Source organism: Triticum dicoccoides, chromosome 6B (genome assembly GCF_002162155.2).
Source record: "Triticum dicoccoides isolate Atlit2015 ecotype Zavitan chromosome 6B, WEW_v2.0, whole genome shotgun sequence".
Lineage (NCBI taxonomy): Eukaryota > Viridiplantae > Streptophyta > Magnoliopsida > Poales > Poaceae > Triticum > Triticum dicoccoides.
In genome coordinates this window covers 489,323,753-489,339,216 of record NC_041391.1, presented here as the reverse complement: position 1 = coordinate 489,339,216, position 15,464 = coordinate 489,323,753, and the positions used below count along the sequence as shown (strand labels likewise).

The window sequence follows — 15,464 nt, the reverse complement described above, 5'->3', positions numbered from 1 at the left end:
ATGCAATCTGAGTATTAACATTATGAAGTTTTGAACAGGTCAGGATGGCAAACCTAGGGAGTTCAGGCACCATGAAACATAACTTCCTTTGCCATCGGAGAGAAAGAAGACGGTAGGCGCGCTCAGGAGATGACGCAGCAACAACCGTCGAGCGGAGGTTGTGTTTGGAGGCGACCAGCAGAGGCTGCAGCTCCCACAGCTCGCGTGCGAACGATGTGGCCGGACGACGATTGAAGCGGCGTTTCTGTTTTGGCGGCGTGCTTTCGCGTGTGGATGGAGCTCGTACGCCAGGAAGAACTGGCGTCTTGATGGAGCTCGTACGCCAGGAAGAACTGGCGTTCGTTGGCGGGTCGAAGAAGTTTGATTTTTGGTCGATGGACCTCGTCCTCGTTCGTGGGTTGCGGAGCTGTTTTTTTGTTGACTGGGCGCGATCGTGGGGTTCCATGGACTTATCGTTCGTGTGTTGAACTGTGGATCTCGTACGTGGGCTGAGTTGTTGTATTTTTTTTTGCGGGCGCTGAGTTGGTGTTTTTTCGTACGTGGGCTATGTTGGTGGGCTGCTATGTTGGTGGGCTGCTGCGTGCGTGTGGGAGTTCGAAGGGAGGGGGATCGAACGAGGTCGAACCATCACGACGTTCGATCCCGCTTTAATAGTAGAGATTCGGGCATATGACGTCCAAATGAGGCATGTGATTGTAATATGATGTGTTTGTGAAATGCGAGCAGTAGCCTTGTGATTTTGATAGCTCGGTGATGGCGGGCGAAGCCACCAAGCATCGACACACATCCTAACCAATTTGATTTGGTGTCATCTTGGATCTGACTAATGGATTAATATTCTTGTAGGTTGATTTGAATCCCCGGGTATGTGGTTATGCATGAGCTGTGGAAGCAAAGGTGTGTGTCGGCTGGTTATGCATGAGCTGTGGAAGCAAAGGTGTGTGTCGGCTGGAGCTGATTTACGGGGCTGTCATTTGGATGGTACCAAACTGTAATAATACAGACTCCCACTCAAAATTTCACTGCACCAAAGGCTCTCGTAAGTGCTTGACTTTGTTTCTTCATACTACGTGATATAATACATATTGTCTGTACTGGATTGCCAAAATTAGATTTATTTGTTTCTCTCTCCTGCATTTTTTGCATCGTCCTCCATACAAAAACATGGTGGGATTTGGTCCAGGTGACAACATACAAGACCGTAACAATCAGCCTGTTTTAATTTACTGAAACTGGGTAGATGCTAGATAGAGACGTCATTATCCTTGGTGGTAGATTGGAAGCTTGCTACATGTTTTTCTCAATGGGCATACCTGTTGTTATCTTGCCAAAGCCCAAGTTTATACAATTTGCTTCTCTAACTACAATGTCAGTACATTATGCTAGGTATGTGCCTCTTTAGTTGCCTCTTTCTGCTTTGTTCTGTGTTTTCTGTTTAGTTATGGGGTGCCTTACTGTTGTGCAAAATTATGGCCTAACTTTACTGGGCAGAATTATGGCCTAACTTCACTGTACACTTGCAATCTTTCTCCTGCATGATCTACCAAATGGTGTTAAAATTTACTGGGCAGAATTATAGACTGATTAGATTTTGCAACTTTGGGGAATAAGTGATATGTTCAAATAAGTTAAAGATGCAATCTGAGTATTAACATTATGAAGTTTTGAACAGGTCAGGATGGCAAACCTAGGGAGTTCAGGCACCATGAAACATAACTTCCTTTGCCATCGGAGAGAAAGAAGACGGTAGGCGCGCTCAGGAGATGACGCAGCAACAACCGTCGAGCGGAGGTTGTGTTTGGAGGCGACCAGCAGAGGCTGCAGCTCCCACAGCTCGCGTGCGAACGATGTGGCCGGACGACGATTGAAGCGGCGTTTCTGTTTTGGCGGCGTGCTTTCGCGTGTGGATGGAGCTCGTACGCCAGGAAGAACTGGCGTCTTGATGGAGCTCGTACGCCAGGAAGAACTGGCGTTCGTTGGCGGGTCGAAGAAGTTTGATTTTTGGTCGATGGACCTCGTCCTCGTTCGTGGGTTGCGGAGCTGTTTTTTTGTTGACTGGGCGCGATCGTGGGGTTCCATGGACTTATCGTTCGTGTGTTGAACTGTGGATCTCGTACGTGGGCTGAGTTGTTGTATTTTTTTTTGCGGGCGCTGAGTTGGTGTTTTTTCGTACGTGGGCTATGTTGGTGGGCTGCTGCGTGCGTGTGGGAGTTCGAAGGGAGGGGGATCGAACGAGGTCGAACCATCACGACGTTCGATCCCCCTTTAATAGTAGAGATTCTCAATGGGCATACCTGCTGTTATCTTGCCAAAGCCCAAGTTTATACAATTTGCTTCTCTAACTACAATGTCAGTACATTATGCTAGGTATGTGCCTCTTTAGTTGCCTCTTTCTGCTTTGTTCTGTGTTTTCTGTTTAGTTATGGGGTGCCTTACTGTTGTGCAAAATTATGGCCTAACTTTACTGGGCAGAATTATGGCCTGACTTCACTGTACACTTGCAATCTTTCTCCTGCATGATCTACCAAATGGTGTTAAAATTTACTGGGCAGAATTATAGACTGATTAGATTTTGCAACTTTGGGGAATAAGTGATATGTTCAAATAAGTTAAAGATGCAATCTGAGTATTAACATTATGAAGTTTTGAACAGGTCAGGATGGCAAACCTAGGGAGTTCAGGCACCATGAAACATAACTTCCTTTGCCATCGGAGAGAAAGAAGACGGTAGGCGCGCTCAGGAGATGACGCAGCAACAACCGTCGAGCGGAGGTTGTGTTTGGAGGCGACCAGCAGAGGCTGCAGCTCCCACAGCTCGCGTGCGAACGATGTGGCCGGACGACGATTGAAGCGGCGTTTCTGTTTTGGCGGCGTGCTTTCACGTGTGGATGGAGCTCGTACGCCAGGAAGAACTGGCGTCTTGATGGAGCTCGTACGCCAGGAAGAACTGGCGTTCGTTGGCGGGTCGAAGAAGTTTGATTTTTGGTCGATGGACCTCGTCCTCGTCCGTGGGTTGCGGAGCTGTTTTTTTGTTGACTGGGCGCGATCGTGGGGTTCCATGGACTTATCGTTCGTGTGTTGAACTGTGGATCTCGTACGTGGGCTGAGTTGTTGTATTTTTTTTTGCGGGCGCTGAGTTGGTGTTTTTTCGTACGTGGGCTATGTTGGTGGGCTGCTATGTTGGTGGGCTGCTGCGTGCGTGTGGGAGTTCGAAGGGAGGGGGATCGAACGAGGTCGAACCATCACGACGTTCGGTCCCGCTTTAATAGTAGAGATTCGGAACTCCCTGTCACGGACCCGGAGACCGTTGACCCGAAGTCGTGAAGCATTGATAAACACCAACTCGGCACGGCGCAGCCATTTCCCCCGAATTTCCCCCGTCATCCCCGGCCACTTCCTCAGAGCCCGCGACGCGCTCACGCAATGCGTTTATAGGCAGCCGGCCGCGGCATTCATTACTGGCGCCGTCCGAGTCAGCGGCGATGGAGGCGCACAGGCGGTGGGACACGTCGGGGAGCGGGTCGCGGTACAGCTTCAGGACGTCGGTGAGCAGCCTCGCGGACATCGGCGGCGAGATTGTGGAGGTGGACCAGGCCGGCGGCGAGCTGGAGGCCGCGGACAGGGTGTTCGTGGCCGTCCCCGGGGAGGTGAAGCACGGGAAGAGCGCCCTGCAGTGGGCGCTGCAGAACCTGGCCAAGGACGGCGCGCAGGTCGTGGTGGCTCACGTCCACCGCCCCGCGCAGATGATCCCCATGAGTAAGGCTTCCTTATCTTCTTAGGTTATTTAAGCCATGAATTTCTCCGAGGAAGAAGGTATCCCCGAAATCGGATGCCGATGCCATTTTGATTCTCAGTGAATGTGCGGTTCGTCAAATTGAATGGTTTTGTTTTGTTGGTAGTATTTTCTATTTTGCTTTGGCCAACAGCAAGCCGAGCCAATGCTTAGACTTTGACTATGTACACACCCAACAGGCCTTGAAGTTCGGCAACACATTTGCTTTCTAAGGAAAAGCACCACCATTCGGTGTCAATCTAGCATAAATTCGCTGCAGTATACCGGAATCAATATTGCACAATTTATTTGTTTTAGATTCACAGGGTTGCATCAGGCATAAATATTCGCTAACCATTTAACTGAAAAATTGCGTCCTACCTTTATGTGGCCATTTTGCTTGGGAGTTCAGAGTAGACTTAACAGGATTTGTCCTTGTCACATTTTGAACCCCTTGTCTTTCTGTTCTTCCAGTGGGAGCAAAAATGCACCATACCAGGCTGGATCCAGAACAGGTCAAGGACTACAGAAAGCAGGAGCTAGAAAAGGCATTGGAAAGGCTAGAAGAATATGTTGTGCTATGCACAATGCTAAAGGTTTTCTTCCCTACATCTGCTACGTCTCTCTCACGGATAAACTAACCATAATCAAGGAAGATATCGTACTGCCCGCCTTTAGTTCGGGCATCAAACCGACATGAAAATTTTCTGGGCTTTTTGTTTAGGTGCAACCAATGGAGTGTGGTGGCAAAATTTTTTTTTCGAAAATTAGCTTCAAATTTGAAGTGCACCAGAGAAAAACAATTTCTCATTCTTGTAACCTTTTATCACATAATGGATTCTAATTTTAAATTTTATACATAGGTAGAGTACAATGGAAGTGCATGCCGAGTTCGTTTTAGATTTATTTTCATGTTTATTTGGTGCCTCAGCTGACTAGGTTAGATGAGTGTACCCTAAGGATGGGTTGTGCATGATACGTTGCCACTAAGTAATCCAGTATAAACTAACAAATAGGATAACTTAAGAAGCATATGTGTATCCCTATTGCAAAGTTTTTTTTTACCATTTTGTTTTCACAGGTCAGTATGAGAATCTGCTTGTACCATTTTGCTTTCACAGGACAGCTGTGAGAAGATAATAATTGAGAAAGATGATGTTGCTAAAGGACTTGAGGAGCTTATTGTTCTTCATGGCATCACCAAACTTGTCATGGGAGCAGCTGCAGACAAACATTACTCAAAGTATGGACCAAACACCTTGATAGTTCTCTTCTAATGCCATATTTTCGTAGTTATAAGATCTGCAGAATATCATCAGAATGAAATGATACACCGCAAATCTTGCTTGTTCCTGATAAGTACCAGTCCGTGTATGCTGCTAGTAAGAAATGAGAAACAAAAAGGCCTTGACATTTTATAATATCAAACCTAACATTGATGGCAAAATTGTAGGAAAATGAAAAGACCAAAGTCCAAGACAGCAATCATACTAATGGAGGCAGAAGCATCACCATGTAAGATATGGTTTACTACTTGTAAAGGGCAACTGATATGTACCAGGTCAGCCAACAGCCTTAAGATAGGCACTTAGTTTTCCTTTATATGGATCTCAGTAGAGTGCATTGAGCAACATATGAAAATTAGTTTGCCTTACCTGTTAATGGATGAATGCTGCAGGGAAGCAAACACAACCGTTCCTATGATACCACCATCACCTGCATCGACAGTTGCATCAACATTATCAGCAAGCAGCCTTTCCAGCCACATGAGATCAATTACAATCCACCAGTCAGAGAGCGAAGCACCAAGCTCAAACGGAAGTCCACAGCAGAATCTGAACAGATCGAGAACAGAAGTGATGCGGCATCACTCTCGAGGAGCTGGCGGTACAGCACCTCAGCTATTTGAACCTTTTGAGCTCAATGTGAATACCAGGCCAACAAGAACACCATTGAGTTCTATGGATTCCTGGGGTGAATTTGGGAGGAGATCACAAAGCTCCTGGTACAATCTATCAAGGAACGATGATGCAATCAGTGTCTCCGAATCAGCAACACATCATCCAATGCATGAGTCTGACGATGACCACTTTTCATCTCCTTTTCATGAGCTCGTACGTATCACCTACTGTTCTGTCGAAGTCTCACAATATTAATCCCAAAGAAAGAACTCCACCTAATGAAATGCAACAGATAACTGAAGTGTTTGAGCCATACAGGAGAATCCAGGTGCTGATGCGGAAATGTACGGTAGACTTGAGGAGGCTCTCCGCGAAACTCAAGAATCAAAGAAAGAGGTGTTCGAAGAATCAACCAAGCGCCGAAAAGCCGAACTTGATCTGCTTTCAGCTCTTCAAAAGGTAACTGGCTCTGAGTTCTAACCCATAAGTCAGTTCTTTTAAGGCGTGTAATTTCAGATTGTAAAGCGCCTGCACTGAAACCAACTAAAGACAATCTAATCTTACAGGCCAAGGAGTTGGAGAAGTTGTATCATCACGAGATAAGACAGAGAAAAACAATCGAGGAGACACTCGTGAGACAGGCGCAGGAGCTCGAAGCAACGGAAATTCAGTGTGACACGATATACGACCAACTACATGATGCAGAAGAACAGAAGGCCGTGTTGGAGCAGCGCATGACCGAGATGGAGTCTGCTCTTAGAGATGGCGAGGAGAAGCTGGCCTCAAGCAAGTGCCTTCTCGAAGCGCTCCAAGCAGACAAAGAGAAGCTGCAACAAGAGAGCGATGCCGCGGCAGCCGCAGCTGAAGAGTTGCGCCAGAAGAGCGAGCAGAGAATTTCTATGGCGACTGAAGCATTGAACACCAAGTTCTCCGCCGTTGAGCTCGAGCAGGCAACTCGGAGCTTTGACGAAGCACTCAAGATCGGTGAGGGCGGGTTCGGGTGTGTCTACAAAGGCTCACTTCGCAGCACAACCGTGGCTATAAAGCTGTTGCACCCGAAAAGCTTGCAGGGCCAGTCAGAATTCAACCAAGAGGTAATCCTTCAGTTGATCATCATTGGCGTCAGTTCACCTTCACAGAGTCGGTCATGTCTGATCCTGCAGTCATAAACGCCATGGCAGGTTGCTGTCCTCGGCAGAGTAAGGCACCCGAACCTCGTCGCGCTGATAGGGTCATGCCGGGAGGCGTTCGGCCTGGTGTACGAGTACCTCCCGAACGGCAGCCTCGAGGACCGGCTCGCGTGCGCCAACGACACGCCGCCGTTGACATGGCAGGTGCGCACCAGGATCATCTATGAGATGTGCTCGGCCCTGACGTTCCTGCACTCGAACAAGCCGCACCCGGTGGTCCACGGCGACCTGAAGCCGGCCAACATCCTCCTGGACGCCAACCTGGTGAGCAAGCTGGGGGACTTCGGCATCTGCCGCCTGCTGACGCAGTCCGGCACCTCCACCGCCGCCACCACGCTGTACCGGACGACCACCCCGAGGGGGACCTTCGCGTACATGGACCCGGAGTTCCTGTCTAGCGGCGAGCTGACGCCACGCTCCGACGTCTACTCCTTGGGCATCATCATCCTGCAGCTCCTGACGGGCAGGCGACCCCAGAAGATCGCCGAGGTGGTGGAGGACGCGGTGGAGAAGGGGGAGCTGCACACCGTCCTCGACCCCTCTGCGGGGGCCTGGCCGTTTGTGCAGGCCAACCAGCTCGCGCACCTCGGCCTGCGGTGTGCCGAGATGAGCAGGAGGCGCCGCCCGGACCTTGCCCGGGAGGTTTGGACCGTGGTCGAGCCCCTGATGAAGGCCGCCTCGCTGACTGCCCGGCGGCCGATGTTCGCTGCCTCTCCCACTTTGCCGGACGAGGCTTCCACGCCGTCCTACTTCGTCTGCCCGATCTTCCAGGTATGTACACCAGTACATGACATGACGATGCACGATTTTTTGGCGACCAAGGTTGCAAGGTTCAAACGAATCTTACCAAATTATTCTTCTGCCTGGTGGTGAGCAGGAGATGATGAATGACCCGCACATCGCGGCCGACGGGTTCACGTACGAAGCAGAGGCGATCAGAGGGTGGCTGGACAGCGGGCACGACACGTCGCCGATGACGAACCTGAAGCTCGCGCACCGCGAGCTCACCCCCAACAGGGGGCTCCGCTCGGTGATTCTCGAGTGGCAACAACAGCATCGGCAGCGGTACCAGTACCATGAGGACTGGAGATGACCAATCCTTGAACACGCACGAAATCCTGTAAATCATGTACTACGTACATAAAAGTTTGAATCCAACAAAATTACCGTTAGGCACAAAGAGCGGGGAGCGTCTCGTTCTGTAATCTTTTTCCTTTTTCTTCTTTCTTTTTGGTCTGTGACGACCTCCCGATTGTAAATTTGTAACGGCGTCTCCGAAGGGCAGCGCCTAATTCAGTTCATATGTATATAGACGTGTTTTATGATGTTTGTTCACTCATTTCGGTTCATATGTGGTCTATATTGAAATATCCAAAACATCTTGCATTTGTGAACGGAGATAGTACTATTTGTCAAATCTATCAAGTAGCGAGAATCGACAAGGGAGCTAACCCGAACTTCCCCTCCTCCTGCTGGCGAGCTCATCATACCAGCATGAGACCACCAGAAAAGACCAGCAATTGTAGAAACTTTGAGAGGAAAAGGCAGAGAAGAATAGAGATGGATATGCCTTGACAGTGAAATGCGCGAGAAAAGATGTACATGTGACAAAATGATGATAGAGATGAACGATGTTTCTGAAAGACATGCAGAACTTATTGCTACTCATGGCATCACCAAGCGTATCATGGGAGCGGCTGCAGACCAGCACTGCTCAAAGTATAGACCACACCGGCCCAACCCGGTGCTTTTCATCTTTTTCCCCGTAAAGGAGCTGATGTTTTTCTTATGCCAATTTATATTTCTAGAACAGGAAACACCAGTACAGCGGACTAACTGTATTTTCAGGACATGTGTTTCTTTTTCAACACAGTATTTCTACCTAGATACCAAATTTACCAATCAAATACACGGTTGCATGTTAACATGATATAGCTAATAGCACAACAACTTTATCTCTTTTTTTTTCATTTGGCATGTAGCTTACTAAGATAGCTCCAAACTGATGTGCGAGTAAAATTAAGTACAACAAATTGGCCTGCAAGCAATGGAGAAATGTATATGAGTTAAACTGTGATAGCACTTCAAGGAACCTAACGGATAACTCAGTATGTCCGATATTTCACATATTTTTGGTCCAGATTGGTAAGTATTGTATTTCTGGGACTTTTAAATGGAACCAAAATATGTTACAGTACCAATAATCCAACTCAGTGTAATTTGAAAACTGTATATGTCGCAATATTCAGATTAGCAATGATCAATCAGGGCGTCCACCTATATTAGTTACTGCTTATGGAGTTACAATCAGGAAGCAGAACATACGGACTGCATTTTCAAACTTTTAGTTTCTTTCCTAACAATCAGCAAATGAAGCATGCAGCTAGCAGGCTTAGACAGAATGGTTTCTTAGGTTAATCCAGACTTAGTGAACTACATAGTTACCACAATGCACAATTTATAGTATCTTCAAGTTTAGCTAGGAGACCAATTTATTGTGTTCTCAAAGAATTCGTGCAAATGGCTGAAAATCCGATCCATACCTGCGCAGCTACAGGGAAATGAATGAAAATCTTCCTGAAATATCCCATTCACCTGTACAAACCACAACACCATCTTCAGTTTGCAGCATTTCAAGCCAGATGAGATCGATGGCACTGAAGAATGAAGAAGTGAGCTCGAAAGGATATAATTCAGGCTCATTGTTTGAATCATAAATGAGTGACTGGGATTTTTCATTCAGGGGTGACTATCCTTAACATATTTATAGTGACTACTTTATGCCATTCTTGCAAATTGCAAAAATAGTTGTTCTAGATTATTTTTTCTTGCATTTCTCGACAAAATGATTTATCCTTGCAACATCATAGTATCGTTTTACAAGAAAAAGGACCACAAATTCGGTTTGTGGTTTCCAGAGTTGTCCATTTACAAAATCCAAAGGGTTGACAAATAAACCCGGAGATCTGTTTTGAATCAATACAATTGGCAATATCACAGGTACAACCTAATTTGTGTACTTTTAATAAATTACATTGTTTACGTATGTTAAAATTGCTGAAACTCAGTGGGATCTACACCGAAGAAATTAACCAATAAGATATGGGGAAGTGTGGATGTAGCAATCAAAACTGTTAGAACCACTTAGCTCTAGCTCTCACCCAGGACTCAGTGTTTTTCTCACACATGCACACAAGGAACTAAGATGAAGCTCTCAAGGTTTATATCATTAGCAACAAGCTAAGTATTTCAAACAGGGTACATGTCCTTTTATAGGACTACACAAATCGACTATGTTACCATTTGGTGACTTATAATAGCTAAGCAGCCGGCAAGGTCTGAAATCGGACCGGCGAGCATGTTATCATCAGGTTAACTGCAAGGAAATTTAATTAATGATCGGTCATGGCAAGAATAGAGGAACTAATTCATGGATAATAATCAGCAGAGCAGATATTCGATCTCTTAATTAGCAGAAAGGAGAAATGGTGAATGAAACTTGAGTATTTTCTCTCCAATAGTACTAAAATGTGCTAAAATATCTACACACACTTACATGATTCACTTCCTCGGCTGAGAAAACCATCATGAAACCAAGAAACTTAAACAGCTAAGTTGACCCCAATTCAAAGTATACAAACATTCTTACTAACATGGGAGAATTTTCTCCTGAGAACCTACAGGAGAAAAAACAATGATGTGGCTGATAAAACCTGAGTTAAAACATATCAATATATCTCAAGGTTATATTATGAACGGTTTTACACTTGGAGGGCGAAATATGAACCAAAACTAAAGTTGAGGGTTGTAAAGTAAACCATAAGACAAGTTCAGGGGGTATCACCCCAGACTTCCATAAGAAGAAAGATAAAACAAACATGCCCTGAAGAAATAGCATCGGAATCCTAACCATTTCAACCTTGCGCAGCTCCAACATGCAGGCAAACTGAGGGTCGAAAACATGCATGAGCACCAGGCACCGCAATGCCAGTCTGACTCTCAGGCAACGAGGTCGTACTCGTCGCGTGCGGGCGGCACGACGTCCAACCGCATCATGCTCCTGTACTGTGCCGGTATTGGGGCGCCCGCGCGCACGCAGAGCTCCACCACAGCCGGGGCCTTGCCATAGTACCTCTTGAGTTCGTTCGCGAGAGGCACACTGTCGCCAGCCGGGTCGCGGACGTGCCAGACATGGTTCAGGGGGACAATGTCGTCCACCGTGGCTTCCTGCCACGCGTGCTGGCCATCCCGCTGCTGATGCTTGCTCGCCTTGCACATCCTCACCTTGTGGCCCTTGGGCCCGACCTGCACATCTGGGCAGTACCCGCAGGTGACCACACTGTACTTCCTCATCAGCTTCACCGCGCCCGACCGCATCTCCAGCCAGGACTGCAGCGTCCTGGAGCTCATCTCCCTCACAGTGATCTCTTGTTCTGTTCGATCACCGGCATAGGCAGTACAAGCAGAACTCGTTTGAGGCGGCGGCAATGGACACGACCAAGCTTCAGGTGATGTTTCTGCTTCGGAGGAGCCGTCTTCTTCGTCCAGCTCGAAGTCTGCAATCCTGCCGTCAATTGAGTAGACTGGCCTTGCCCTCCTCTTGGTTGGGTATCGCTCGACGTCGACACCTGCCTGGATGCATAGCTCCAGGATGGCCGGGAGCCTTGGGACGACGTACTTCTCCTTGTGCACCACCCTGGGCTTCCCAACGCGATCAAACAGGTGGTAGCAGTATGGGAAGCCGAGGACGTCCCGTACTGTCCCCGGCCGCCACACGTGCAAGGAGTTCCTAGACGCGCTGTTGGGACCCTCACACGTCCTGATCTCGTGCCCGATGTCACCGATGTGCACCTCCGAGCAGAACCTGATCAGACACTTGACACCGTTACTCACACCACCTTGCTGAATCCAACAGACCATGGCTATGCAAAGCAAAATACATTGCCATTGGTGTGTGCATGTTTTCCCCTTACCTGCATCGCTTCACCGGGATGGCAGCTTCGCCTTTGACAAGGCTGGCGAGGCCGCTGAGGAGCCTCTCCCTTGCTCTGTGTACCCGATGCGCAACCTCGACGAGGTGCGGCACGAGAAGGCCGTTGGCGGGCGGGTGCTCCAGCACGCGGCACGGGGTCTCCTGCCGGGCCCGTCTCTCCTCCTTGGCCCTCCGGATGAGGACCTTCATCGGTGTCACGTACGGCTTCCTCTCCCATTTCCTCCCGGGCCGGGGCACGTCGGCGTAAGGGAACTCTTCTTCCTGTGGCTCCCTGCCGGCGTGCAGCCATCGTGTAGACGCTCTGAGAGGACGCAAAGACCTCAGCAGCGGTTCAGCTCTCCCACGCACGACTCGCCGAGCCAAAAGCCCAGCCGGTGGCATTTCATCGAACACGTTGCCCTCAGCGCAGATGCGCCGCCGGTTACAATCCGGGGCAGAAGGCAGGTCGAAGCGAGGGAGCTATGGAAGTTTGGAACGCGGCGGCTCCTTGGAATAGCAAGAGTGGCCTCTTCGGGTGCACCGACGGGGAGGGGCGCAGAGGTCCGGGCTGCGAGGGGGGCGGACGCCCACGCCCACGCCCAGGCGAAAAGACGGCGATCTGACGAGCAGCGAACTCAACTGGCGCGCGTGCGACGACACACGAGAGTGGATGCTCGAGTTTCGCCGGCGGGCTCCTACGGGCGGCGACAGGCGGAGGTGCGTGCTGTGTGGGGGTCCGGCGAGCGGCGTGGTGGCGCCGTAGTCCGGAGGGCAGCAGTCAGAAGTACGAGGGGTATTCTGGTCAATGCAACCACTCGGTTGGCTCCTTCCCCCGCCTCCGTCGTGGTCATATCCCGTAGTCGTACCCGAGAGTCCAGAAAAATACGGTCTCCTCCTCTCCTCATGCTTCCGGACGCTGCTCCCGGGGACAGCCCCGCGGCCGGATCACCGCCGGCGGCGGCGGCCGTCGCGAAGGTGAGGGTGAAGGTGCTGTTCTTCGCCCGCGCGCGGGATCTGACGGGCGTCGCGGAGTCCTCCGTGGAGGTGCCCTCTGGGAGCACCGCGGGGGAGTGCCTCGGCCGGGTGCTGGCCTCGTTCCCCAAGCTGGACGAGATCCGCCGCTCCATGGTGCTCGCGCTCAACGAGGAGTACGCGCCCGAGTCCGCCCCCGTCGCCGACGGAGACGAGCTCGCCATCATCCCGCCGATCAGCAGCGGCTGACCGGGACTGCAAAATGAAGAAAATGAAAGAGAGAAAGAAAGAAAGGTCTTCCTCTTTTCTTCGATACTTGTCTTTGCTTCCTGATCAATGTGCACGTTGAATAAATAATAAGTTGTGATGTTCGCTGGCATTTGTGTTCATCAATCATGTTGATGAATAATATGGTTTTGAATCTGAGAAGATACACAAAGCATGCTCGCGTAGTTGTTGTATGTGATAGTATCTTAATGTTCACAATACGGTTGATCGATAGCTAAAAAGGGCAGCTCGGATGTAGCTCCTGCTTTTGAACGGTCTGAGGAAGGGTCCGGCCACTTCGAGGTTGACCAATAGCTAGTGGAACTAAAATGAAAAATCTGGCTGAATTTTCTAGCAAGTATTAGTCCGAAGAAACTAACAGAGGAAGAAGAAGAAGCCCTGAAAGAGATCTGCGATCAGCTCTTCAAAGGGTAAGATGTTTCTTCATTGCCTCAGTTACTAACTGCAACTTCATCATAACCAAATGTGAATTGCCCTTATAGATTAAAGACCTAGAACATTGGTTTCTACATGAGATGAGAAAGCGGGAAGCGACAGCACTGGAGGAGACGCTTGCAATTCAGAAGGATGTAACTCAGGAAACAAAAGGACAGCTACAAGATAGATCGACCGTCAACGCTATTTTTTTCTCTGTTACAAAAACAATACTTGCTATGCTCCATTCAAACAGAAACAGCCGTGCCTGCAAGCAAAAGTAGCCACTTTCAGAATTTTTAGGTGGGGAAACACCAGGATTCCTGGCTTTCAGGTAGGCGCCTGCACTGGCATTTAGTTATGGTTATGTCGTTTTCATTCAAAAGGATTGCACACATTTGATTAATGCCATTAGTCCTATGCCAAAACCAAACACCGCCCGAAAACTGATTGGCTTACTCAACCAGTTAACCTTTTTTTTTGGGGTAAACGTCGCCGCTTTTATTTAACTTAAAACAAGTCTGGAATCTCGCCTGCAATCACTTCCAGAATGCTCGCATAGTTGTTGTATGTGATAGTATCTTAATGTTCACAATACGGTTGATCGATAGCTAAAAAGGGCAGCCTGGATGTAGCTCCTGCTTTTGAACGGTCTGAGGAAGGGTCCGGCCACTTCGAGGTTGATCAATAGCTAGTGGAACTAAAATGGAAAATCTGGCTGAATTGTCTAGAAAGAATGTGTCCGAAGAAACTAAGAGAGGAAGAAGAAGCCCTGAAAGAGATCTGCTATCAGCTCTTCAAAGGGTAAGATATTTCTTCATTGCTCCCGGTTACAAACTGCAACTTCACCATAACCAAATGTGAATTGCACTTATAGATTTGATTAATGTGGTGCGAGGAGATTTCATTGTTAAGTTTCGAGTGAGGTCAAAGTTGGATGGTTTTAGGTGGGCTCTAGTGACTGTGTATGGCGCAGCCCAACCTGAACTTAAGCCTGACTTCTTGGCTGATCTAGTTAGGATCTGCGGGGATGAAAGGTTGCTGATCTTAGTTGAAGGGGACTTTAACATTATTAGAAGAGAAGAGAAGAATAATAACAATTTCGATGGCCGATGGTCATTCATGTTCAATGCGATTATTGAGAGCCTTAATCTAAGAGAGATTGACCTTACGGGTAGACAGTTCACATGGGCGAATTCGTTACCTAATCCGACTTATGTGAAGTTGGACAGAGTGCTTACTAGCGTGGAATGGGAACAAAAATACCCATTGGTATTGGTACATGCCATGCAACGTGCAATCTCAGACCATACACCCTTGTTAGTTAACTCGGGCGAAGCTACTCATATAGGTAACAAGAATATCTTCTCTTTCAAATTAAGCTGGTTTGAAAAGGAGAATTTCTTAGGTATCATTGCAAGGGAATGGGCTAAGCCTGTGAGTGTGCATTCCAATGTTGAACGATGGCAAAACAAGATTAGGCACCTCCAACAATTTTTAAGGGGTTGGGCCAGAAACGAAAGCGGGATTTATAAACAAGAAAAAGAAAGACTAATCCAATTGATTGAAGCGTTAGATCTCAAAGTGGAATCTAACCTACTCAATGTAACCGGGCAGCAAAATCTGAGGCCGAACGGAAACTTCGTGCTCTTCTTAGAGAGGAAGAACTGAAGTGGGCCTTGCGTGCTAAGGTTCTAAAAGTTGTCCAAGGGGACAAGAATACTCAATTTTTCCACATGATTGCAAATGGCAAACACGGGAAAAACAAAATCATCCAGCTCGAGCACATGAGAACCTCAAGCTATACATTTCAAATTATTATAAACAGCTCTTTGGGCCTCATGTGGACAACGATGTGTCCCTTGATGAGCTCATAGTTGGGGATATTCCTCAGCTTCAGTCAGATGAAAATGAGATTTTATATGCACCATTTTCCGAGAAAGAGGTGTTCGATG

At 48.2% G+C, this 15,464-nt stretch overlaps 3 protein-coding genes and 1 long non-coding RNA gene across 5 annotated transcripts; 3 read left to right on the top strand and 1 right to left on the bottom strand.

Annotated features, from left to right (window-relative positions):
- Positions 1 to 13: 13 nt before the first annotated feature.
- LOC119323133 lies at positions 14 to 3,247 on the top strand. Its single transcript, XR_005156145.1, has 3 exons — positions 14 to 1,039; positions 1,673 to 2,367; positions 2,654 to 3,247. It is a non-coding gene; the product is annotated as an uncharacterized LOC119323133 (long non-coding RNA).
- A 113-nt stretch (positions 3,248 to 3,360) lies between these two features.
- On the top strand, positions 3,361 to 8,198 carry LOC119325658 (U-box domain-containing protein 33-like). The gene is made up of 9 exons (XM_037599376.1): positions 3,361 to 3,756; positions 4,247 to 4,368; positions 4,894 to 5,015; positions 5,226 to 5,333; positions 5,451 to 5,886; positions 5,992 to 6,132; positions 6,240 to 6,767; positions 6,855 to 7,634; positions 7,741 to 8,198. Exons 1-9 carry the CDS (start codon positions 3,483 to 3,485, stop codon positions 7,954 to 7,956), a joined length of 2,727 nt encoding a protein of 908 aa, XP_037455273.1. The 5' UTR covers positions 3,361 to 3,482; the 3' UTR covers positions 7,957 to 8,198.
- Positions 8,199 to 8,664: 466 nt separating this feature from the next.
- LOC119324738 (APO protein 3, mitochondrial-like) lies at positions 8,665 to 12,652 on the bottom strand. Of its 2 annotated transcripts, XR_005157130.1 has the most exons (4): positions 11,837 to 12,652; positions 10,774 to 11,727; positions 9,407 to 9,458; positions 8,665 to 8,901 (listed from the first exon to the last, which is right to left on the bottom strand). XR_005157130.1 is itself a non-coding variant. In XM_037598509.1 (2 exons), the coding sequence occupies exons 1-2, from the start codon at positions 12,235 to 12,237 to the stop codon at positions 10,863 to 10,865; spliced, it is 1,266 nt and encodes a 421-aa protein (XP_037454406.1). In that variant the 5' UTR covers positions 12,238 to 12,652; the 3' UTR covers positions 10,286 to 10,862. The 2 variants fall into 2 exon arrangements, 1 of the variants encoding a protein (XP_037454406.1); XM_037598509.1 differs by lacking the exons at positions 8,665 to 8,901; positions 9,407 to 9,458 and having other exon boundaries at positions 10,286 to 11,727.
- Positions 12,653 to 12,683: 31 nt separating this feature from the next.
- On the top strand, positions 12,684 to 13,246 carry LOC119324739 (molybdopterin synthase sulfur carrier subunit-like). The gene has a single exon (XM_037598510.1). The coding sequence runs from the start codon at positions 12,739 to 12,741 to the stop codon at positions 13,054 to 13,056; it is 318 nt and encodes a 105-aa protein (XP_037454407.1). The 5' UTR covers positions 12,684 to 12,738; the 3' UTR covers positions 13,057 to 13,246.
- The last annotated feature ends 2,218 nt before the right edge of the window (positions 13,247 to 15,464 follow it).

Coding starts and splice junctions, on each gene's coding strand:
- LOC119325658 (XM_037599376.1), top strand. CDS start 3,483: ATGGAGGCGCACAGGCGGTGGGACACGTCGGGGAGCGGGTCGCGGTAC. Junction 5,887..5,991: donor CATCTCCTTTTCATGAGCTC/GTACGTATCACC, acceptor TGAGCCATACAG/GAGAATCCAGGTGCTGATGC. Junction 6,768..6,854: donor AGTCAGAATTCAACCAAGAG/GTAATCCTTCAG, acceptor ACGCCATGGCAG/GTTGCTGTCCTCGGCAGAGT.
- LOC119324739 (XM_037598510.1), top strand. CDS start 12,739: ATGCTTCCGGACGCTGCTCCCGGGGACAGCCCCGCGGCCGGATCACCG.
- LOC119324738 (XM_037598509.1), bottom strand. CDS start 12,237: ATGCCACCGGCTGGGCTTTTGGCTCGGCGAGTCGTGCGTGGGAGAGCT. Junction 11,728..11,836: donor ATCCCGGTGAAGCGATGCAG/GTAAGGGGAAAA, acceptor GTGTCTGATCAG/GTTCTGCTCGGAGGTGCACA.